General features: G+C 40.6%; 1 protein-coding gene across 2 annotated transcripts in view; it reads right to left on the bottom strand.

The window, feature by feature from the left end:
• pard3bb (par-3 family cell polarity regulator beta b) overlaps positions 1 to 24,393 on the bottom strand; it is a 218,939-nt gene that overhangs the window by 7,047 nt on the left and 187,499 nt on the right. For both annotated transcript variants that reach the window (XM_061053776.1, XM_061053777.1), the window contains exon 23: positions 18,704 to 18,780. In XM_061053776.1, the coding sequence (XP_060909759.1) occupies positions 18,704 to 18,780 (77 nt within the window). The remainder of the gene's footprint in view (positions 1 to 18,703; positions 18,781 to 24,393) is intronic.

Genomic DNA, 24,393 nt, shown 5'->3' with positions numbered 1-24,393 from the left:
TTTAGAAATAAAACTCAAACTGACTCCAATTTTTGATTAATATACTTCAAAATAATGTGTGCTGAAGCATGTACTTGTGCTCAAAACAGAATCACGTTACTCTCAAAAAAGGATCATAATGACACTTATCATTGATATGCATAGTTGAGTGGGCGGGGCTCAGCAGCCCACTACCAATTGCAGAGTTGACCTGTTGCCTGGAGATAATGTTCATGTGCACCCAACCACAGAGACGGCTAGATGGAATCAAACACAGCAGATTTGTGCATAAATGCTTGCACAGAGGGCACCCACACACACACAGACACACACAGACACACAGACACACACACACACACACACACACACACACACACACACACACACACACACACACATAAAGCCAGAGTGCTGGTGGTCTCCACGCTGATGCCTGTTGTGTGTGTGTGTGTGTGTGTGTGTGTGTGTGTCAATTTGGGTGGTCAGCAGTGGAAAGCGTCTGACTAACTACATGCCCATCATGTTTGGGATGTCTGCTACTGCCCCTCTTGGCTCCATATCCGCCATGGGTGTGTGTGTGTGCGTGTACGTGTGAGTGCACACACACATACTCACTTAGGCACACAACATTTCTGCTTCTCTGTCAACTCTCCTGTCAACCCAATCTGTCGTACATCTTCTGGTTCTGCTTCAACTTATTGTAAATCATTCTAGATCAACTCCAAGTTTCATATGTCTCTTTTCTTGATGTCTATAACTGCTGTCTGCTCCTCTTCTGCTGCAAACCAACACGTCAGTCTGCCAGCTGCCCTGTCTGCCCATTCGTCTGACTGACGGCATATCTCTCATTTTAGAAGTTTTATGACTTCTGCTGCGAGTGAATCAGCAGTTCTTGAAACCCATCTCTGGTCCTGAATAGCTGTGCCCAAATCAGCATTTCGCCACTTGCCCTGATAATGTCACCAAGGCAGAGATAAGAGAATGGGAGAGGATACTTTGGGGGTGAAAAGTGAGGGACAAAGAGTGATAAGATGGAAAAATTAACAGTTTTATTTGACTTCTAGAACAGTGTTAGTTAACTTCCTATTACATTCATTAGATGTGCCTTAACACAGTTGGCTGGACAAAAACAAACCGTTTTACAAATGATCCTTGGTTCAGCGATTGTGATGGCATTTTCAAACTGCAGAACTAACCATTTGGTCATGGCTATGCTGGACAGATTCCCTGATAGTATAAATAATCATTAGTTGCCTTAGGAACTCATCAGAGTTGCCATATTCAGAGTCGAGTGGAAATCCAGAGGGGGATCTTTTGGGAATTCGCTGTAAATCCGGTGGCAAGTTTGGAATTCTCTCTCCAGGAACCCGGTCAGCACAACACAGCAGCTGGGGATTATGGGGTAATGAGGATGGAAACCATTACACACACACACACACACCCACCCACCCACACACACACACACACAAAAGCACAAAAATATGAGAACTAACACACGTATGTAGACAAAGACACACACTGCATAAACACACAAAGAGAACACACACACACACACGCTCACACTTCTCAAACCTTAGCTTAACCGCACTGCTAGCTGCTAATCACCCCCTCCCAAACCACACGCACTCTGGAGGAGGCAAATTGGCACACAGCTGGAGAGGAGTTAAGACCGAATGAGGAGGCTGGTGGTCTGTGTTGTGTGTGTATGTGTGCATGTGTGTGTAAGAGAAGAAATAAGACAGAAAGATGGCAACAGATGTAATGAATGAGAGCGGTTTCCTGGCACATGCAGCATCTCGTTTAACACAATGGAGCGAGTAATCAAAGCAAAATGAAAGAATTGAAAACTTTCCAGGCAGAACAGAAAAGCCATTGGGGGCTCGGTCTGAAGTGAAATCAGCTATGAAATACCTGTTTGGGGATGACTTCTATAACACTGTGTAGATAGAGCACTCAGACTCCATAGGTTATATATCAGAAAGGATAATTGGAACGATTTCTCCAGGACTGACAGTAATTGAGAGTAATGTGAGCCTCTCTAATTCCCTGGTATTTAAGAGATTTCTGATGGATTTAGGAGGAAACAAGGAGACGTTATATGTCTTCTGCACCTGCCCCGTTCACTCACACACACTTTCACTTGCTTGTTCGGGAAGGGCTGGATACAGCTGTTGTGGTATAGGGGAAACTTACACACCCACACAGGCGTAGCCATCGCTCATCCCAGCGTGTCTAAGAGAGACACACATACCTTTAAGAAAGAAGGACGAGATGTAGCATCGTGACACAACGTCTTAGAAAAACACAATGACAGCCGCTCTCACAGATGGATCGTCTCAATAAAAGCAAAGCACAAACACAAACAACAACCGCCCCAAAATGAGAAGAGAGGAAAAGTTTGTGATGAGAGGGGGGAGGGTTACAGGAGGTGAGGAAAAAAGAAGGTGTGAGGAGACAAAGGGGGAGCAAAGAGTGATTTTTAAAGGGAGAGAAAGAGGAGCGAGGGAAAGAAGAGGAGATAAACTACTCCACCTTTAATTCAGTTATCTCTTTATGAGTCTTTACAGAGCTGACTGCTCACCCTGTGTTGATGCGCATTCAAAACGGATTTTCGCTTTGAGGTTGGGAAAGTGCTTCATATATTCAAATCGCATTCAACAGTGTCAGATTCTTTGTCAATGAGAGTCACGATATTCTGACAGAGTGGTAATAAAACAGATTAATAGCTCAAATTGCTCCACAACTGCTGTCGTAATGTCATTTGGGGAGGCGCGGTGAAAATGGAGCCGCTGTGATCTAATGTCCCTCGAGTTAAACTAAGTTTAACTAAGTTCCATCTTCCTAATGTGATACTTCATTATGAAGCTTTAATCACAGACACATCAAAGTCCAAACAATGAGGCAATAAAAGCTTAAGTGAGAAATAATGAAGGGTGGAGAAATATTCTATCTTCGGCAAGGGTAGGAAAGGAGGGGAATGATTATTTGTAAGAAGATTGCACTGGAATAAAAATGTATTGTGTCACATGCAACCTAGGTTTTTGTTTTTAATCTTCTAAGTATGTTCTTCCTTGTTCAGTACAACTATATACATCAAATTATCACATTAAGTTACATACAAAATGATCTTTTCTTTATATACTGTATAAGTTCTTTTTTTTTTGGGGAGGCCTTCATTGGATAGGACAGCCGAAGAGAGACAGGAAACATTGGGAGGGGAGAGTGGGGGACGACATGCAGCAAAGGGCAGAGGTCAGATTTGAACCCATGGCCAATGCAAGGAGGACTATAACCTCTGTACATGGGGCGGGCAACATAATCGCAAAGGCTATCAAGTGCCCCAAAAAATTATCTTTTGAAATAAAACCCACAAAAAAAAAAATCCTCTTAGGAGGATTGAAAGGAGTGAAAAGAGGACTGCACCCAAGTCTGATGGACGTTAGGAAAACCGAACATTTGGAAACAATTTCAGGGAAATAAGGTATTGTTTATGACCAGTGTTGGGACTAACAAATTACTGTAACACCACTACTATTTGAGGTAACTGGTAATGTATCTAGTTACTTTCCAGATTCAATATCCCCAGCTCTAGCTCAGCAGAACAAAGAGCAGACACTCGGTACAAACAGCCGGCTTGATTCAAAACACCTTCAGCTCCACGTTCTGTAAGACCAACTATAGACTGATAAGACAGGTATGTTGTCGGTGACGTCTTTCATATCAACTGTTGAGTCTGTCGCCTTCAGAGATCTAATTAGTTAAATACTACAGTGTTCTTTGAAATGTGTGAGTTTTCACAGCACAATCCTGCCACAGCAACACTAAATAATGTGAACATGACTATGAGGATTGTAGAAAAAAACAGTAATGCTTAAGTTACTTTTCTGAGTACCTAGTTACTTTTTATAATGCAGTTACTCTGTTATCTCTAGTTACTTTTTATAATGCAGTTACTCTGTTATCTCTAGTTACTTTTTATAATGCAGTTACTCTGTTATCTCTAGTTACTTTTTATAATGCAGTTACTCTGTTATCTGTAGTTACTTTTTATAATGCAGTAACTCTGTTATCTCTAGTTACTTTTTATAATGCAGTAACTCTGTTATCTCTAGTTACTTTTTATAATGCAGTAACTCTGTTATCTCTAGTTACTTTTTATAATGCAGTAACTCTGTTATCTCTAGTTACTTTTTATAATGCAGTAACTCTGTTATCTCTAGTTACTTTTTATAATGCAGTTACTCTGTTATCTCTAGTTACTATTTGATAGTAGTGTCTAGTAAGTGTTTGATAGTTTGATAGTAGCGGCTGTGTGGGCGGCGGCTCAGTTGGTAGTCGTCGTCTCTGAACCGGAAAGTCGAGGGTTTGATCCCCAGCTCCTGCAGCAACATGTCCGATGTGTCCTTGGGCAAGACTCTTAACCCAGAATTGCTACCACTGCTTCGTATGAATGTGAATGAATGAATTAGTTACTTCTGATGGTCTCACTACATAGCAACCTTTGTCATCAGTGTGTGAATGTGTAGGTGTGACATGTGTTCTAAAAGCACTTAGAGTAGTCAGAAGACTAGAAAAGCGCTACATAATCTCAAGTCTGTTTACCATTTAGTTGTAACTAGTGTCTGTAACTAGTTACTTATTTTCAGAAACTTGCCAAACGCTGCTTATGAGTATGTTTAGTTATTCTGCATAATGCTTCCTAATCTAATTTAATGATGTGATTATTTTGGGGATCCTGAGATATACTTATGAAGTGTCTTGTCTTTACTACCAGAGATGAAGTGCCAGCACAGAGAACATTCCCTTCGTACCATGCGTGTGGAAAGTGTGGACTTTTTTCTTTTTCAACTTTGAAAGTAAAATCAAGAACGATTGGTTCTCTAAGTTATCATGCCAGATTTTAAGGCATCGAGCAGAAAGGGAAGGCTTTTAGCATGATTGACAGCTGTCTCTGTTAAACTAAATTAGCGATAAAAGGCTGCTGTGTAAGCCTACAGGAGAGGTACAGTATAGGGGATCTGGACTTGTATTCACTGTGAGAAGTGTAATAATAAAGTCTTAACAAGACAGAGCTGAGTCATTAAGAAAGGTGCCTGAAGCAGCACTGAGAGCTTCTCCTGTTTTATTAGGAGAAGGCCAGTAAGACATTAAGCTGTTTTCCTACTTATGGTTAAGTGGTTACATACTGTTGGTCTGTGAGTGTACGACAGAGATGGCTGTTGGTTCAGCTGTCAATGTGGTTTGTGTTGGTGCTTGAGCGTGTGTATGTAGGTGTGTGTGTGTGTGTGTGTGTGTGTGTGTGCTAAACCTCCCTCGACTCCTGACCCCTTTAAGTCACATGATACTCCATCAGTTCCCACCAAACACTCAGAGGTTGGGGTCAAAGGCTAACAAAGGGTATTATCAACCAGGATTAGGGGGCATACCAAATACATAGACATAACATCCAAACCATCAATGCCATTTGGAAAAGTTAACAACCATTTGCCCGGGATTAGACCATTGTTAACCCTGCAACCGCAACAGGAGAAAGCTAGTTATATTGCATGTTCCTTGACATGATGAAGTTCTGTTACAAACAGCAGATTTTCAAGCACTTATATCTGCAACAAGAGGCCTGGCCTGGCGTAAACAAACACATGCAGCTTGACTGACATGAACTCATGTTAATTGTTGGTTTGGTTTAGTGAGCTGTAAATTAAATAATGTGACAGTCCAATTATAAAACACACATGCTAGTTCATGTCATGCGAGAAATTTGGTTCAATTCATGGTGAGTTTGGCAAATTCAACACTAACTAATGCAAGTTATGCCAGAGTCAATGGAGTGTTACGTTTCACAAACCCACTTCAGGATCAGGACAGAGCTGTTATTGTGATCCTGAACTCCATATGGTGCCACCTTGGCTCCCATGCAGATGATATTTTGATAATCTGAGGTTGTTGTTTTTGCCCTATGCATGGTTATAGCATGATTGTTAATACATCTTATCATATGCAGCCTACATAAAAGTTAAAGTTAACTCCAACAAAGTACAGCTTGGACAAATGGCTAAGTTTTAGGTTTAAGATGTTTATTTACTGCTTAACATTTTCCAACAAACTTTTTACTAGTTTCATGTTATTTGCCGTAGACAGAATTTATGGGAATATTTTAAAAAGAAGAATCTGCTAGCTTATAACACTTCACATATTGGTGTATGTGGTTTACTGACCTCTGTCAACAGCAGCATAGCTGACTCAAATACAAAGCTGAATACCAAGCACATTTGGATTGAATATTGATGATGAAAAGAGGTTGAATGCAGGGTCAGGATACAAAAAAAAGCTAAGATTGAACAGTGTTTAACTGGGATTATTTATAACTCTAACAAAGATAAAGATGCAATCAATTGTTTCTGACCTGCATGCTAATATTGTGTTTCGGGCTACGTGCCAAAGATTGTATTATTGTGGAATAAAACAGAGGGGGGCAAGTTTGTGTTAAAAAGATCGGCCAACAAGGACGTTCCAGGCAAAGAGCAAACCACTAAAGAATAAAATCTTCATCTGTATTCCTAGGAACTAGCGAAGAGCAAAGGACAGACAGGCAGATGAATTTGAACGAGGATAAAGTGTTAGCATAAACAGAAGACAAAGAGGTGTGAGGGCTGCAGGCCGCAAAGGGCTTAGCTAGAAAGGAAAGAAGGAAGAGATGGAAGGGAAAAGACAAGGGCTGCGACTGAAATCACTCACTATTAATCACATAGTGCAATGCATTTGCCTTCAGGCCATGGCATGTACACTCCTGTCAGTCAATAATGCTTGGGGATGACAAAAGCTGCTCATTTTTGACGTAACTGTGAGAGAACAAGGGGGTGTCAGCACAAAATGAGGACAATAAATGCAGCGTGAGAGACAGCGATTGTCTCTAAAGATGAAGATGAGACACACAAGGCTTCCAGCAATTAGCTTTAGCCAGAGAAGCCATTAAACAGTCAAGCAGAAGACAATGTGGAAAAGTTGCTTTACATGACAAATAGAAGATGATAAGTCGGAGGAAAAGAAGAAGAAAAAAAACATTTAAAAGCTGAAGCAAAAGAAATTACAAATAGTAACTACAAGCACGAGGGATTGAACCTCCAAGATGGATGTCTTGTGATGCTGAGAAAAAAAAAAAAAAAAGATAAAAGATGGAGGAGGAAGAAAGGAGCAGAAAATGAGAAGGGAGTGACAACAAAGAAAAGTAATGGAAGGGAGGGGGAAGAACGGAGTAGAAGAGAAGAAAGCAGGCAGAGAAACAAGTGCTGCCCTCCAGAGAACTGGCATGCTGAAGGTCAGCATCTGCTGAGAATAATGGGCCCTACTTTAGAGGGACATGCACATACACACACATTCATACACACACTCTGGGTACTTGCTCATACAGTTCACGTTTGATTGAAACTAAACACCTTTCAGGGGCTCCTATCTGTCTTTGTCAATAAAGTTCTGTCAAATATGATTAGTCCACTCAGGTATCATGAATTACAAACTGACCAGTCCAGGAAACTAACATGATTACATTCCCCTGTGTATGTTGCTGCATTGTGTATGTGTATTGGATATAAGCAATGTGTGTATCAGGTCATGAATGTGTGTGACTGTAAGCATATGAGGGTGCAGAATTCAGAGTTTTTTGTTTTAAAGAACATAGCTAATGTGTTAAGAGAGAAAAAAAAGGACAAAGCCAACAGGGAACGAGATAAAAAGACCACAGCTGGATAAAAAGGGTATATTCAGGAGAAAATGAAAGAATACGGTAATAAGGTAAGTACTTAAAGTGAAAAGTAGGAGAGAAAGGCCCAGTGAAAAGGGGGAAAATGGAGAGTGAATCAAATTAGAGCACAGAAAAGTATAAAAAATGTCAGAGAATAAAAAGAGAACAAGCAGTGAAAGAAAAAAAAAGCCAATGAGATGGGAGAAGGACAGAGGAGAAACCATTAGAGGGAAGTGAAAGGAACTGAGGGATGAGGGCCCTTCCAGATGGTAGGAGACTGTTGCCTCGGAAACACAGAGAGGGCAGAACAATAGGGATTTGGAGTGGTGTTTTGCATCCCATCATAATACAGCCATGCCATTTGGAAACTGAATGATGAAGCTACAGCCAAACATTTGGCAGACATTTTTGAGGCAGTTCCTCAATAAATACAGCAACACGTCAAAGAGAGATGAGCTGACAGATCAACAAAAGAAGAAAAGTGTTCTCCACATCACCACGGTTCATTTCCTTCTCAACATACTCTCATGTCACTGTAACTTCTCTTCCAATGCTGCACACTCACACTTTGAATGTTAAACAGAACACACTTAATGAAATGTGAACACTGTGTTACCTAACACGTGCCCAAATGTGTTGTGTTATTATAATAATACATTTTATTTTATAAGCGCTTTCCAAAACTCATGTGACGCAATGCAAAAACTAGATAGGACATCTAATTTCAAGACACTTAACAAGTACAATTTTGCTTTCTGAATTAGCAGATATCTTTTTTTTTTTACTATTAACACAAAAATTCCGGCCTTACTTTTTCTCACTTTATCTTAAAATAAGATGTTTATCTGGAGTTGCTAGGTGACTGAGTTAATAAGTGCGATGTGACATTTATGACGCACAAATCAGACAAATACACTTGTTAGGGTTTGTGTTTTTGCAGTGGGTGTTTGGTAATACATTGTTAAAAAAGGGATTAAAATGTAGAAAGTGAAATCTGCCTTGACTACATTATTTTGTTAATATATTCTAACATTTTTCAACAACACATTTAAACGTACAATATGTAGAATTGTATTAGAACGTTCACATGAAAAAAAAAATCTAAATTCATTAAAAATGTATCCAACCTACGTTATTTATTTTGTTGCTGAGTACTAACATTACCTCAAATATTTCCAACAGTTATCAAAGCCAGAGAAATCCTTAATTTTATAGTTGTAACTGGACGTGTCTTGTCGAGGCGGTCGATATGATGAGGCGCCATGACAGAATGTTTATCGTTGCCGTGGAAACACAGGATGTTACGTCAAAGACAGCTAAATAAGGAAGCAAGAATTGCTACTGAAAGCTGCTGTATTGTTGCTGTATGTGCCGCTGTGATAAAAACATCATGTAGATTATACTCAGATACATCGTTATCGGTTAACTTATTGTCTTCCTCAGGTCGGTTTCGGCCTTTTGTCTTTACTACGTCAACGTGTGGGGTGAGGTGGATTCCCATGATTCCCCGCTAGCCTCGACGTCATCTTTTGTTATTGTAGTATTGACTGACAGCCCCCTGGTGGCGGAATCTACATATTGTATCTTTAAAAGGAGAGAGTTTAAAAAGGAGGATGTTGTAGATTTTCCTGTTTAATCAACTATTATTACATTCGACTCATATCACAAAGGAAAGTAATTCATTGAATGGAATAAAGCTGAGTTAGAAAAACCTTCATTAGTTACACATTTCAAAACATTTTAACCTATTTGAAAGGAATCTAGCCACAATATTACAAAACTGATATAGGACTCTTAAAAAACTTTAAATTAAAAACTTTCCCAGAGGAGTAGAGAAAATCTAATAGATATTATTACTGACTGTTCTGAAATGACCCTAAAGTGCAGAGATTCACTTTCCTAACATCAGAGGAAATAACCTTGTGAAATTATGCAATGAGTCAAGTATAATGGTGCAAACAAACTTGCTGGCTGTATTATCTTGAAGATGTTTGAAGGTGCAACAGCCATAGAGACAGATCACACTGACAGAGAATTGGGTGCACCTGAATGGCTCTATCTATACTACCTGCAATTTAAGTTATGGCAGTATAATACATTACCACTTACAGACATTACAGCGGGTGACTTCCTGAAACACAAAGAAATCCATTACTGATAATACCAATGCCCATTCAAATAGCCTCCATTACATCTTGAGCCAATAAGGTTCCCCCTCAGCAAGATGTAATGGTTTCAAGCTGGGGACATTTTGCTCTGTGCATGACCAGGGGATACAAATTGCAGACTAAATTATGATCCCTCAATAGCCACTAATTTGGTTCTGAGAGAGGTTCTGAATAGTACTTGTTAGAGGGAGATGAGTGATAAGTAAAAAGCAGTGAACACATGTAAGTATCCTCATGAATTCATTAAGAATGCTCTTTGTGACATGCACAAACATCTGTGTTGCCACACTGAAAATACAGCAATATCGTACTGCAGCTTTAAAGTTATTGATTTTACTCAAAACTATCATACATGTAGAAAAGGTCCTAAATGCCACACTGAATAGGGAAACTCTGCCCTGCACACCATATTGATTTAAATAAACAAACAATGGAACACACTATTAAAGTCAATTGTCCTGCTCTGCATGTAGCTAAGCTAGTAGCATCTTAAGTTGTTGTGACGTGCGTTTTTCTGACAGTCAGTCAGGCAAAACGAGCCACAGGCATGAGCAGGGCATCAGGGGATTTGATTGGCAGGTTGAGCCTGGCAGCAGAGTGGAGGCCGTGTTGTGATGTGATGGCCATTTCAGTCATGCCCATGTGATTGGTTGCTCTCAAATCACAAACAATGTTTGGTTATGGGGACACTGAAATGGAAAAATGATCGTACATTTGGCCTTTTCTGCCATTATTGATCGTACATCGTACAGAGGGCAATATATTGGTACAAATACGATCGTTATCGTACATCTAGCAACACTGACAAACATGTTATTCGTTTTTGCGAGGCACCTAAAGAAAAGTCACGACTTGTTCTATACAAATTAACTGCACATCACACTACTGTTCTACAATGACTTCAGTTCAAATTAGTTACACTTCGTTATCATTGAAAGCTTAATGGGTATCTGCATCTTCTGAGTGAATAAGGGACTGTGTCTATTGATGGAGCTTTTTGCACCTGCAGCGCCAACAACCTCAGTTTCAGAGTGTGTGTCATCGGTGCTCATTGTTGCTAGGTTGGAAAAGTTAACTTCTGCTTCCCTTTGTAGTGGCTGATAGTCGGTTTTAATAGCTCCATGTGCTAAATATTTTTCCTATATTCAAGCAAATATCACCAAGAAAACATAAAAACAACGTAAATGAATCCTGTCCTGGCATTAGCAGCAGCTCAAAACCTGGAAATTGGACACTTGAAAAGTCGAGCCAGATTTGTCTTTCCTCCATCATTGTTGTTGACAAAGTTGATTTCAGAAGTCCGGCCCCTACTTGATCTCATTGGTCGGTGAGTTCGATGTGGCATTGACTGACACGGCCGTGTTCCAAAAGTTGACTGTTTTCAGCTGAGACTGCTTAGAGCACAGCGACAAGAACACCTGATGAAGACGGTGTTTTTACTTCAGGACACTTGGCGCTAAAACGCTGTACTGCATTGGTATTGAAAATGGGCACTGCCAGCCAACAAAAAGGCCTCAGTGGAAACAGACCCTAAAGGGATCTTGGAGCTGAAGGTAAATGTGAATATACTAACTTGTATTCCCAAACCTGATTGCTTTATTTCATTGTCAAACCCCTGACTGCTGCAATAACACGAGGTGCTTCGTGTTTCAGACGATTCATAAATCCTTGTAACGATTGATGGCCCGTACTATTTGATACCAAATAATTCAAATTGAGCTCTTTTCTTTTTCATTTTTATCCCAACACAGTCATAATGCCCCCCTTTACAGTCTATGTAATTGAAAAAAAAAGAACTTTAACACATTTAATTATAATTTAACTATCTAGTATAACTTTGAGAATTTCTGAAAAAAAAAAGAAACTTGTAACAGCACAGGGATGGCAGATGGTCATTATGTTGCTGCCAGATGTTAACATTTCACAGCTGCAACCGTTTAAATGTTCCAATCACGGTTCATCTTCTTGTTCTCAGGACAGATATAAATAATAGCACGGAATTACTTGATGTATTTCACACATTCTTGATGATTAATGAACTGCCACAAAGTATCGTCAAACCGTCATCAGCCCTCACAAAGGGATGATTTGAAAAAGGCAAAGGAGCCGTAATACAAACTTTCAAATGAGTAAGAATTCAGCTTTTTTTTTTTAAAGATTTATTTTTGGGCTTTTTGTGCCTTTAATGGAGAGATAGGACAGTGGATAGAGTTGGAAATCAGAGAGAAAGAGTGGAATGACATGCGGGAAAGGAGCCACAGGCGGGATTCGAACCTGGGCCGCCCGCTTGGAAGACTATATCTTCAATACATGACTTCCAGACTAACTGTTGCGCCACCAGCGCCCCAAGAATTAAACTTTCGATTGAACTTACCGTGGCTGTTAATTTGTGCCTATGGAACATGTATCCTGTGTGTAGATCTCACTACTTTTAGCAAATATCCTTCCCTCCACATGAGCACAATATCACCTAACACCAGTTCAACTTCCCTTTAGACCTTGATAAATATTCACTGGCCGGGTCCTGATGGGAAAATTTCCTGCCTCACCCCAGGGTCCAGACATATGAAAGCATATCATGCTTGGGTCATGCAGGGAAACACTGGTGATCCTGCAACACATTACAGATTGTGACCCAACTTTTTTAAAGTCTGTGATCAAGATCAACGCTGAGACTACATGTCTTTAGAACAACAGTGGGTGAACACATCAGAAACACTAGAAGCTAGGAACAAGATGGGGTCAAGAGGGAAAAGGGGAGAGGGAGGAGGAGGATGAGGACGAGGAGGAGGGGGTGGACTATGAGAGGGAGGGTCTTGCCTTGGGTCTCCTACCGGGCTTACAAACAAGCAGAGACTCGATGAGTCTAGAGAAACACAGAAAAACAACTGGACAATGAGCTGGATTGTACAGCACTTGTAAAGTGGTCTGGGAAACTCTCAGACCGGGTTGGGAGGTCTTCTCAAGAGAGACAGAAAGAGAAGTGAGAGACATTCTCATTTCACTTCCCCTCCTCAGCAGAGTTCAACAATATACTCAACAATGTCCTTTTCACCCCAAGTTCACAAAGAATGGGAAGAGGAGGGGCTTAAAAAAAGAGAATGATGCAAAACGGAAGGGCAGAGAGTGCATAGCAATAAATGACAATTCGTACGAGGGGGACGGAGTGCAAGATGGCATACAACATCTGCTTTGTAATTACTAATCATCTAATTATCATTGTAATGAGGAAGTGGACAACCTTCCCAAAGTTGGCTCTTTAATCCAATAAGAGTTATAACAAGGACAAATGGGAAAGGGTGTTTGGCTAATCCAATTGGGTCAAGGCTGTGTTTAGAACAACCGGCCGCTGTTTCATCTGAAATCCTGGGAGAGCAAATTCATGCTTTTAATCAACGTTAACCCAAACCAGTCCAATGGGCTTTGAATGTCACATGCACAGGACATGCAGACAGTTGATGTGGAATCAGTCAGCTTCAATCCCTTTCTATTTTTTCTCAGTTTTTTTAATATAAAGAATATGGTGTGTGTGTGTGTGTGTTTGAGTTTTTGGTGTGTGTATGGGTAATAGCGAGCGAATGCGCACACCATGGGCATAACCTGCTAATGTTTAACATAGACTCTGATGGCCATCTACTACAGACTCCTCAATGACTGCGGACTCTTTCTCTTTTCTCTTTCTCTTAATCCCACTGACACAAACCAAGACTTTACTGACAATATAATGCAGAAGGCAAATATGCTTATACTCATTGAATGAGATTCATGCAGCTCATGCATGAACATTGACACAGAGTAAGTCACATGAGAAGTGGTCAAACACACATACCAACACACCATTTAGCCACAACTTCCAAGATCGGACTCACACCAGGTATGTTTGTATAATTTGAAACCCCCCTCTCTTCACTCTTTGGCATTCTCTTGACCCTATTTTATCTATGATGTCGGGCTGTGAGAAAAAGAAAAATCACATCAGAAAGTTGTGAATGTAATTAGTGATTTCTACAATTCTGAATCAATTCAAAACATCCAAAAATTGATTTTACAAAATGTACTTTCTTACGTCAAAAGTAAAATTTCACAAGCAGCCAGTGTGTGCATGGCTATCTTCTTCTGTGCACCCTTTCCACCTTCCTTGGTACACCGATGCAGCGGGGGTGTGTGTGTGTCAATCCTGGCTCCTCAGTCGCACTGCTAGCTTCCACCCTTGGTGATGTATGGCTGTGTCTGACATACTAGCTGCCTGTACTGTTTCTGGAGCAGTCCTGTTTTCATTGAATTGTAAGCGTAAGAGCACACTTTGGATTCTATTATCCCCCTGTTTGATGAGGGAGCTTGAACCGACATTTTCAATATGCAAGGTCTGCAAGATGAAAGCGAAGTACTATGGGAAAGATTCAGATTCCTGAGATCACGTCCTATGCCACCACCCGGAGTTGAAACAGGTGGAACAACGGCTAATAGCTGACTGACACACACAGCATCACTTTAAAAATCTGCCAGCCAATTCAGGACTGGCAAAAAAAGAAGAAGAAAGACCTGCATCCCTACAGAGTTATCATATATGAAGGGTTTAGATTTGAGATCACCTAATTTATTTTTTCATTTGCCAGTTTTTGATAAATACTTAAGACTGTTGACTGTAAAATGATCCCACACATTTTATTCATAATGAAGTATTTTGCAAGATAAGCATAAATAAATGTTATCTCTGTTTTAGGTTCCCCTCTGTGTATTTACATCATCACAATTAGCTGATACAACTGCATTCTTCATTTGGCTTTTAAAATCAATAATTTGCAGATCCTTAGCACTAAAAAAATAAAAACTAGGGAATGTAATGTGAATCGGAAATCGGTTTGAATCGACCCACATGTCCCTGAGAATCAAAATTGAATCAAATCGTGAGATATTATATTATTATTATTATTATTATATTATTAAAAGATTCGCAACTCATTAATACAATTTAAATAACATATGGTTTCACTGCATGCATGCTCTTGAAGCACAGATATGAAATTGTTATAAATCTTAATTCTCACAAATGTTATTTAAAGTTTGAAATTAAAAGGTATAGGGACACACTAACTCCACACTGGCCCTTATTTTCAGTACATTATTTTTAAAAGTAAGACAGCGGGAAGAAGTATAAGGGGCTGGCAAAATACAGAGAGAAGGTGGGATGTAGAGGGTGAGGGGTAGAAAGGATAGAGAGGTCGTTTCAAGAAAACAGCCATGTGAGGAGACCTTTGGGGGCTCAAAGTGAGAGGGCATAGTCTGTTCTGTCCTCACCTCTTTATCTTTCTATGTTGCATATATTCTTTTCCATGAAAACAAACATCTCTCAGCTCTAAAGGAGAACAAACAACACAACAAGTACACATGATTGGATGGGGGATACATGTAGTTTATGGTCTCTTACCTGAAAAAAAAAGTGCTGGAAAGAATTAACCATGATGCTTTATTATTTATAAAAAAAGTATCACATTTTCTATAGTTTCAGTGATCTTTACATAAATGGCTAAGAATTAAATGTAAATAATATTTAATTCACTCTGACCAGAGATGACTTTGTGTCTTTTTCTGAATAGTTTCAGGGTGAAGAAAATTAAACCGTAGCTCTATTTCACTCACTGACATTTGCTGACAGTTTGTTAGGTAGTGTTTGTGCTTAAGGCAGGGAAACCTCATCCACTGCTAGGTCATGTTTTAATTTTAGAGCCATCAAAATCTTATGTCACAGTGATACTGAGCACACAAACACACACAAACACACGCACGCACACACACACACACACAAACACACACTCCACACAACCAGTGCTCCGGTTAATAGACTTGGAGCCAAATCTACAGTACCTGAGTAAGAAACCCTGCAGCTATTTCTGGCTTCTCTTAAATTACTACATACACACAAACACACATATATACACCCCATTACACACACACACACAGACACACACACACAGACACACACACACAGACACACACACACACACACACACACACACACACACACACACACACACACACACACACACACACACACACACACACACACACACACACACACACACACACACACACACACACACACACACGGTTTCCCACCACACATTCATGTAGGTACAGAGGCATGCAGACACTAGATACACACAGCCTGCAAGCTATTTCTGGGCCAGTGGCAAAATAATATGTTTTGATAAGGTCAGCAGCCTGTATGTGGATACCAAACACACTCTAGATGCTGAAATGTCTCTTGAGTTAATTGACAGCAGGAGAAACATGCAGATAGACTTGCAAATCTCGGGAGAAAGCCAAATTAAGAGGGAGGCGAAGATGAGACCATTTCAGACGTAAAGTCGAGAGGGGGAAGCATATCTTACATATATTCTCTCGATTTAATCACAGCTTCTTTTTTTTTTGGCATTTAGATTAGTCTGTGTAATGTGGAACATTGAAATCGACTCACTTAAATGAGGCGCCATAATAGAAAGAAGTAAACCAATATCCTGCCATTTTATCCGGAAACGTTAAGTCAGTTCAAATTCAAACCCGCTGCTTAAAATGTACAGCATTCAGAACATCACCTGCTTGTTTTTTTCATGTCAAAGAATCCTATATAAGACATCAGCATTGCTGGACATGCTACGGTCTTTTAACACATGTTGGCCGTGTAGAACATGCGTCAGGGCTGTTACCAGGTCGTAAGCAGGCCGACTCTCGAAGTGGCTTTTATGGCAAAATGACTCGTGGGTACTTCTCAAACATGAGGCGTACATGTAAAGTTGGCAGAGCATTCTGGGATTACAGCGCCCCGTCTGAAAGTGGAAACAGAGACAGGGTGTACTGTATGTGAGTGTGTGTGAGTGTGTGTCTAATTTCCCAAGGCTTTTCAGATACCACAGCCAGACCTCAAAACTATCATCAGTGTTCTCGCTCCCATCTGCCAAAGTCATCACCCACACACAGACACTTTCTCTCTCTCTCTCGCGCACACACACAAGAAGGAGGTGTGAGATAGCCATCCCTCAACATTTTTTTTTTTACAAGGGTGGGAACCTGGCTGTAAACTTCTTAACGTTCTTAACTTCTGTCCGTCAATCCACACACTGACTTTTTCTCTCTCTCTCTCTCTCTCTCTCTCTCTCTCTCACACACAAACAAACATTTGTTGTCTGCTCGTTAGTCTGCTGAGGTGTTGGTTCTTAGAAAAAAAATAAAATGAGGTGAGAAAAAGCTAGTAACAACTACTCAAGAGTTTTCCCATTAAAACTTACACTTTGTATTTCACATGACGACATGTATTTTTAGAAAGAGAGAGTTTACTGTATGTTGATACCAGGCCTTGACATACAGTATAATGGACAGGACTTAGGAGACAATAGGGAAATAAAAAGCCGATACAACGATATGGAGTTTTCTGAAATATTTCAAAAAGGCAGTTAGAGCAGAGAACTGATGCGGAGGCCTCTGAGGCAGGAAGTGGAAAATTTGGTCATGAAAAATGACCTGTTGAAAGAGTGAGAGTGACTGATGATGGTCGGAGAATACAGCATGTCTTCGACTCACATTGAGATGTTTGAATTGTCAGAGAGCAGCTGTGGTTTCATGCTTGTTTCAAGCCAATTTGACACCATTTTTTTTTTTTTTTTAAAACAACTACGGCATTTCTGGACATGAATATTTATCTGATTACATAAGAAGAACACATCATGAGACATTAAGAGAAGGAATCCATCAATAATTGATTAGTACGCTCAGACAGCTCGTATTGTTCTTTTGTTGGCTCATGTTAATGATATTTTATGCTGTCCAAGGAAGAAGAATACAAAATGAACCGTGTAATAATAAACTAACAAATGCCGTGCAGAGACAGCTGTGTCGATAAGTTTCTCCTGAGTCCCTTTGCACGCCTGCACCTTGAGTTTTCAACTGTCTGAATGGAAATAAATCAGGAGTGTGGAACGATGACCCTGACCGAAAAGGATTTTAAAGAGTGTACTGGAAAGCAAAACTTAAACATATAAAAACAAAAGCTCATTATTACAACTTGAGATGAATACATTCTCAGGTTTCTTAAGCTCTTGAATCTTTCAAAATAAATGTCCCTAACAAGAAACAGAGAAGATTCAATTCATCTTTTAAGTAAATGTTAACACAGAGAGTTTTAGTTGATGAGCTTGAAAAGCATTCTTCACCTTTTAAAATCCTTAAAGAATGGTCTGATGAATGATGCAATCACATTCATTTACAGCGAGCAGTTTAGTGAAGATCCCTAGAAACTGAAAAAAAAAAAAAAAGCTTCAGTGACATCAACTCTAGCTGCTGAGAAAGAGAAGCTGATTGGATGAGTAGTTACATCCCAAATGAGTTCCTCGAGTGGAGAGTAGGTCTTGAAATTGTTATTTAAAGCTAACAAAACACTCGTACTAAAAAGAATATTGCCGCTCTGTTAAATGCAACATACAAAAATAAGCTATGACAGCGAAGGTTAAATGCAATCCGAAAATAATAAATAAAAAACATGACAACTTTGAAAACCACTATTGTGCATAAACTAAAGTGAGGATTGATGGGGGAGCAGATCTAGGAGTCGGGGATCACTTTTCAACTCCTGTCTGAGAGTGTGTTCCCCAGAGAAGAGGCGAGGTGAGTTCCCGGCTGACGCTGAGGCCTCCGGAGACTCACAGACTACACAGATTTAATTAGAGAGGAAAGCAGAGAAGAGTGGAGAGGAGGACGGTGATGCGTGTCGAAAAATATCTTCTTTTTGGACATCCCCATAAAAGGGGAGCAGAAGAAGCATTACCTTGGTAAGGAAGCATACTGACGTTCAACCTCTTCATAACGCGGTGCCAACCGGGGATCTGGACCTCTGCCTGGCATCTGGTAAAAAAAAAAAAAAAGAGACAGTTGGTTAGTTTATAAGTTAAAAATGTGAGTCCAAGCATGTTGAGTGTGCACCCATAAGCCCCACTTAAGTCTGAGTGTGATTCTGTGTGTGTTTGGGATTCAGGGTAATTGATGATTGACAAAGGCTAGTTATGAGGGATTTAAAGTCAGAGTTTTGGTCTTCTGAGGATTTTTTTTTTTTTTTTGGAGGGGCGGGGGTGGGGGTCTTCATGCTAGATTAGGTTACTTCAAAACAGGATGGAGTCATCTCACACACACACACACACACACACACACACACACACACACACACACACACACAGAGAGTCAAGTCTCATCTCCATCTTGAAGTAAAAAAAGAGATTATGCCGAGCTGCTGACAGTTCAATCTCTACCACTTCCTCTCTTTCTCTACATCTCACTGCTTCTTCTTCTTCTTCTTCTTTCCCCTCACATCTTTTTTTCTTTCTTCTCTTCTCACACTTATTCCCATTTCCTCTCCTTTTCTCCTCTCGCACACACATGGGAACACACACTCAAAAGCACAAGCGCACACACTCACACACACACATACATAGTCTCTCTGTCAGAGATTATCCCGCTCTATTCAGTAGGGAGATTCCAGCTGCCGCGGCGCTCCTTAAAGAAGCCGACTAAACCCCAAACGTCAACAAGCTCCATTAACACACTCACACACAAACACACACACAAGTATGCACAAATATATACAAACATATACACAAGCCATTTTCTCTGTAAGACACACTGACTATTGTGAATGAGACTCATTTTAACATAATGTGGGGGTGAGAGAGGGAGATAAAAGTCAGTGTTGTGACTCTGCATACATGCTGAATTTGAACAATAAAAATAATACTCATACGCAGCACTAAATTGTCCCTTTGGGGGTCTGTGCGTTGCTAAGCTTTGAAAATACGCCATCAATTGTAGTCTTTCACACCCTTGCACAATATGAAATGGTGCTCTCTGACCGGCTTCACTGTATGTGATCTGCACATTTGAAGCTGTTCTGTCCTGTAACATTATGGTGTACACCATGTTCCCACATAGTGCGAAAGAAAAGAGCACCATTAGATCCAAAAGAACATAATGGACGTAGCTGAAGTGTGTGTGTGTGTGGGGGTCCAAAGTGGTGAAGACAAAAAAAAAAAAAAGTTGAAGGATTTATTGAAAACTAGGCTCTTTTTCTCTCTTCAATTCAAAGTAATACTGTCAACACAAAAGGTGCTGAGAATGAGATATTATAGACCACGGCTTTTTCTTCTCTCTCTGTATTCCAGGGAACGATGCCAAGAGGCATATAAAACAGATTTGCCGGGCCTGCTTTCTTTTGAACACCTGTCTTTATAGCTTCAATATCTCAGGTAGAGAGAGAGCAGGATATTAAGTTGGAAGAGAGAGGTGGAGCAAATGAATGAAAAGGCATTAACACAGAATGAAAGGAGGTAAGAGAGATAGAATGAATGAGAAGTAAATGACATAGAGAGGAGCGGGGGAGGGTGATATAGAGATGAGGAGGCATATTATGATGCCATTGAGAAGTATCAGGGAGAGAGAAGGGATGAGAGGTGAATTATAAAACAAGAGAGAGAATGGGGTGAAGACGAGGCCGAAGGAATGGAGAGGTTAAAGGGACATGGACGGAACAATTTCAACAAGATATTAAAAAGGGGAACCAGCGATAGCAGGATGGGGGAGAGATGAGAGAGGGAATAAATGTAACATCTGGCAGAGGTGAGAGAGAGGGATGATTAAGGGGGTAAAAAAAGGGGAGAGTCATGAATGGAGGAGTGTAGAGAACATGAATGGAGGGGGGCAGGTGTTGGAGGAATGGAGGAATTAAAGCAGTTGAAATACAGTGATTAAGGGTTGGCGTCATTCCACGTTTTTCTTTATTGTAAAAATTGTAAAATCCCATTCCAAAAATTCCAATAAAAGACTCAAACTAACAGTTCAGTCATGTGTCTCGTCGTTCCAATATAATGTGTCCCTCTCGGGCAAAACCACTGGTTCAGATGAATGAAAATCTCACAACCTGTTGCTTATCTTGTCATGCTGATATAGCCACTCGGAGTAACAGACATTTTTTTGGGGGCTTCTTTTGTTGCAAGTCGGATATTTCTTGAGTCATCTGGACAAACCAACAAGGCAGACCAGTCTTTCTTTTTACAGGCTCTCACCATCTTCTTTTTCTTTAGTCTGACTAGAAACTTGACAACAGAGAATTGATTTAACAAGCCCATATTATGCTCTTTTTGGGGTTCGTATGTACCTACTTTTGTACGTTCACAAAAGCTAAAACCCGAAAAAAGTGTCTGTTTTCATGTACTGCTCCTCCTTGCTCCCTCTACGCTCTGAGTCCGTCAGCTACACTCTGCTGTGCCCCCACTGTTAGACCCCACGTGGGCCAAGTCTGCCGATCCGCTGTCGTTATTGGTCAGTTGCTCAGCACGTGTCTCGGAAATTTCAACATGAGCTGCAGGGCTTGCCACAACGAGCCAATGGGCTTAGATCAGTGATCTCACACTGACAATGACGCCGGACTGACAAATTTTTATCGAGGTGGGCTAGAACCGAGCGTTACATGCGGCTAATGCTGCAGCTAACGCTGCAGCTAACAGGAGGAGGTAGGAGAAGCCACGTTTCCGCGGACCTTGAATTTTTGCACATAGATGTGCCTAAACATGCACAGGACACTTGGAAAACACACTAAAGGGCATATAAAACCAGAAAAAGCATAATATGGGACCTTTAAAGTTTAGTCTATAGCCTGACGATAAGCTGCACTTGTATGACAATGTATATAAATTGTCAACATTGCAGAAGGGCTCAGGGATCGCACTACAGCCAATGTGTTCAGCCTCATTTTTTCTCCTCATGGATGGCTGTCCTGATACAGTCAATGCCCACAAATACACTTCATCCCCTGGGTCAAAATCCTGCATAGCTAGACCCACTAAAAACACCCAACCCCAAACTGACTTTATCAGTCTGTATGTTCCTCAGAGCAGTAAGCACTCTGTGTCTAATATGGTAACTGTGAGTTCCCATGTGAGTACCATCTTTATCATAGACTGTATACACATGGACGTAGTATCAGTGAGGTCATCTACTGGTTACTGAAGTGGACTTTTGAAGCCCATTGTTGGCGTTCACCATAAGGATATGCTGTCTCAGACTTACTTTTGGTTAACCTAGTAACAGTCAAAGAGCTGGAGCTGAGGTGGGCCTTAAGCCTCCTGACAATCAGATACAACCCGCTCGCCCGTCGATCAGATCAGCCACGCCCCTTAGTATGAATAGTTCTTATCCTAAAATTCATGAAATCAAAACGCCCATACAGTGTGTGTCTTGGCTTTTGCAGCCAGCCTCAAGTGGAAACTAAAGGAACTGCAGCTTTTTGCACATTTTTCAACACGGGAAGTTGCTGCTTGGTCTTATGAGATCCTGAGAGTCGTGACAAGGTATCACAGTTCACCTTGTAAATGAGCATGGGCTGGTAAAGGATAAGTCTTGGGGTTAATTCACTCATAACTTGTTAGTAGCATCAATAGAATTAGCTTCCAATAAGAAAAAAAAAACACACAATATTTCTAGCATTGTCCTTTAAAAACATTGTATCATGAACCCAAAACGTGCCTTGGTACAGACAGGCAGAGTGAGTTTATGGTTTGGTAATCTTCTGCTCAAGTGTGTCTCTGTGTGTTTCCAAACACACGGATCAAGTGCAGATTAGTGTGTGATGTCACAAACTGAGTCAACACAAACAGATGAGCGTGTAATGAATGTGCATGTGTACATATGAGGTGAGGAAGTGCAAAGAGAGCAAATAAATACCACTGGCCACACAGACACATGGTTAGCTGTGAGTCAAGAGGGAGAATATTACATTTTACAATCATCCAAATAATAGCAAAGTAACAATAATGTTGTTCTTTCTACTTAGTATCATATAACTGTGTGTGTGGTGGGTCAGTTTCACCAGTGAATCATGGCAACGAACAATGATTGAATTTTTCTTCTTTCATATGCTTGAGAGCAAAGTGGTACAACTGACCAACCGACCCTCGATGTGATTGTGGGTACCTCTCGTGTTACATAACTTTGATACAACTAATGTTTGGTTGATTCAGAAGAAACCCAGTAATGAGCTTTAAATATACCAAAAAAATAAAGTTTTACAGTTTGTCAAGACAATTAAACATAATATAATATAACATAATAATATATAAGTATTGCTCTGTTTCCACATTTTGCTCTTTTAAACCCATATATTACGTAAATGGAACAAGATGTGAAAAGCTCATTGAACCATAAATATTGCTGATCACTTGATGAATCCAATGACAATTCAGCTAGAAGAGCTACCAGTTTGTTACTGGCTATGACAAGAGCTTCTGGTATTTATCTCTCTGTACCTGTGTGTGTGTGTGTGTGTGTGTGTGTGTGTGTGTGTGTGTGTGTGTGTGTGTGAGACAAAGTAAGTCACAGGGAGAGAGATGTAGTAGCCTCCCAGCATTCATTACTCTGACTGGAGAGCGGTGTGCAGGGTAAACACTTTAACAGCTGAGCTTGTGTGGGACATAATGTAGTACAATTCTTTCTTTTTTTTCGGTCACCCACACACAAACAGCACCGCGCCAACATGTACAAAAACAATCCCGCTTCCCCACATGTAAACAAAACATGCACAATCTTTCTCTTTCAAGAGCAGCTACTGTACACTTACAAAGTCTCACTCATAAACGCAGCCAACTGCACAACTCTCTCTCTCACTCTCTCTCTCTCTCTCTCTCTCTCAGGAGCTCACACATATATTTAATCCTGCTCCTTCTCGCTTACACAGGGCTGTGGCAGTAGTGCAGCGCACTGGTTGGGGTAATGGTCTAGTGAAAAACCATTTCACGGCATAGCGAGCAGAAGAGAGGCTGAGAGGAGAGCGCGGAAATCAAGCAGAAGAGACTGATACTGAAGGGAGAGCAGGCAGGCAGGCAGACACACACACACACACACACACACACACACACACACACACACACACACACACACACACACACACACACACACACACACACACACACACACACACACACACACACACACAATTACACAGGCACACACACTGTAAGAGGGTCTCATCTCTCTACTTTCAACAGACCCTTCAATTTACCCATAAAACACATCACCCCAACACTTTCAGTACTGACACACACACACACACACACACACACACACACACACACACACACACACACACACACACACACACACATTCTCCCACTATCTTAGAGCTTTTTCTCTTGGCCCGACTTAGACAAACACACACACACACATAATGGCTCACACATCCTATCTCTTTCAGTTGAGCTGTTTCAAGGATTTCAAAGGGATTTAGATCGACATGGAGTATTTGGTAGATGCATACAGCCTCAATGAGACTACTTAGTCCAAATGTGAAGTGTCTCTCTTTTTCTTTTATCTCTCCCTTCAACTCTTTTTGTGCTCTTCTTCAACACTTTTTTAAAATCATCTCCATCCTACATCTCTCCTGCCCCCCCCCCTCCCCTCAGACTTCCCCCTCTCTTC

This window comes from Labrus mixtus, chromosome 13, assembly GCF_963584025.1.
Source record: "Labrus mixtus chromosome 13, fLabMix1.1, whole genome shotgun sequence".
Taxonomy (NCBI): domain Eukaryota; kingdom Metazoa; phylum Chordata; class Actinopteri; order Labriformes; family Labridae; genus Labrus; species Labrus mixtus.
The sequence above is the reverse complement of the archived record's forward strand: the minus strand, read 5'-3'. Positions and strand labels throughout refer to the sequence as shown.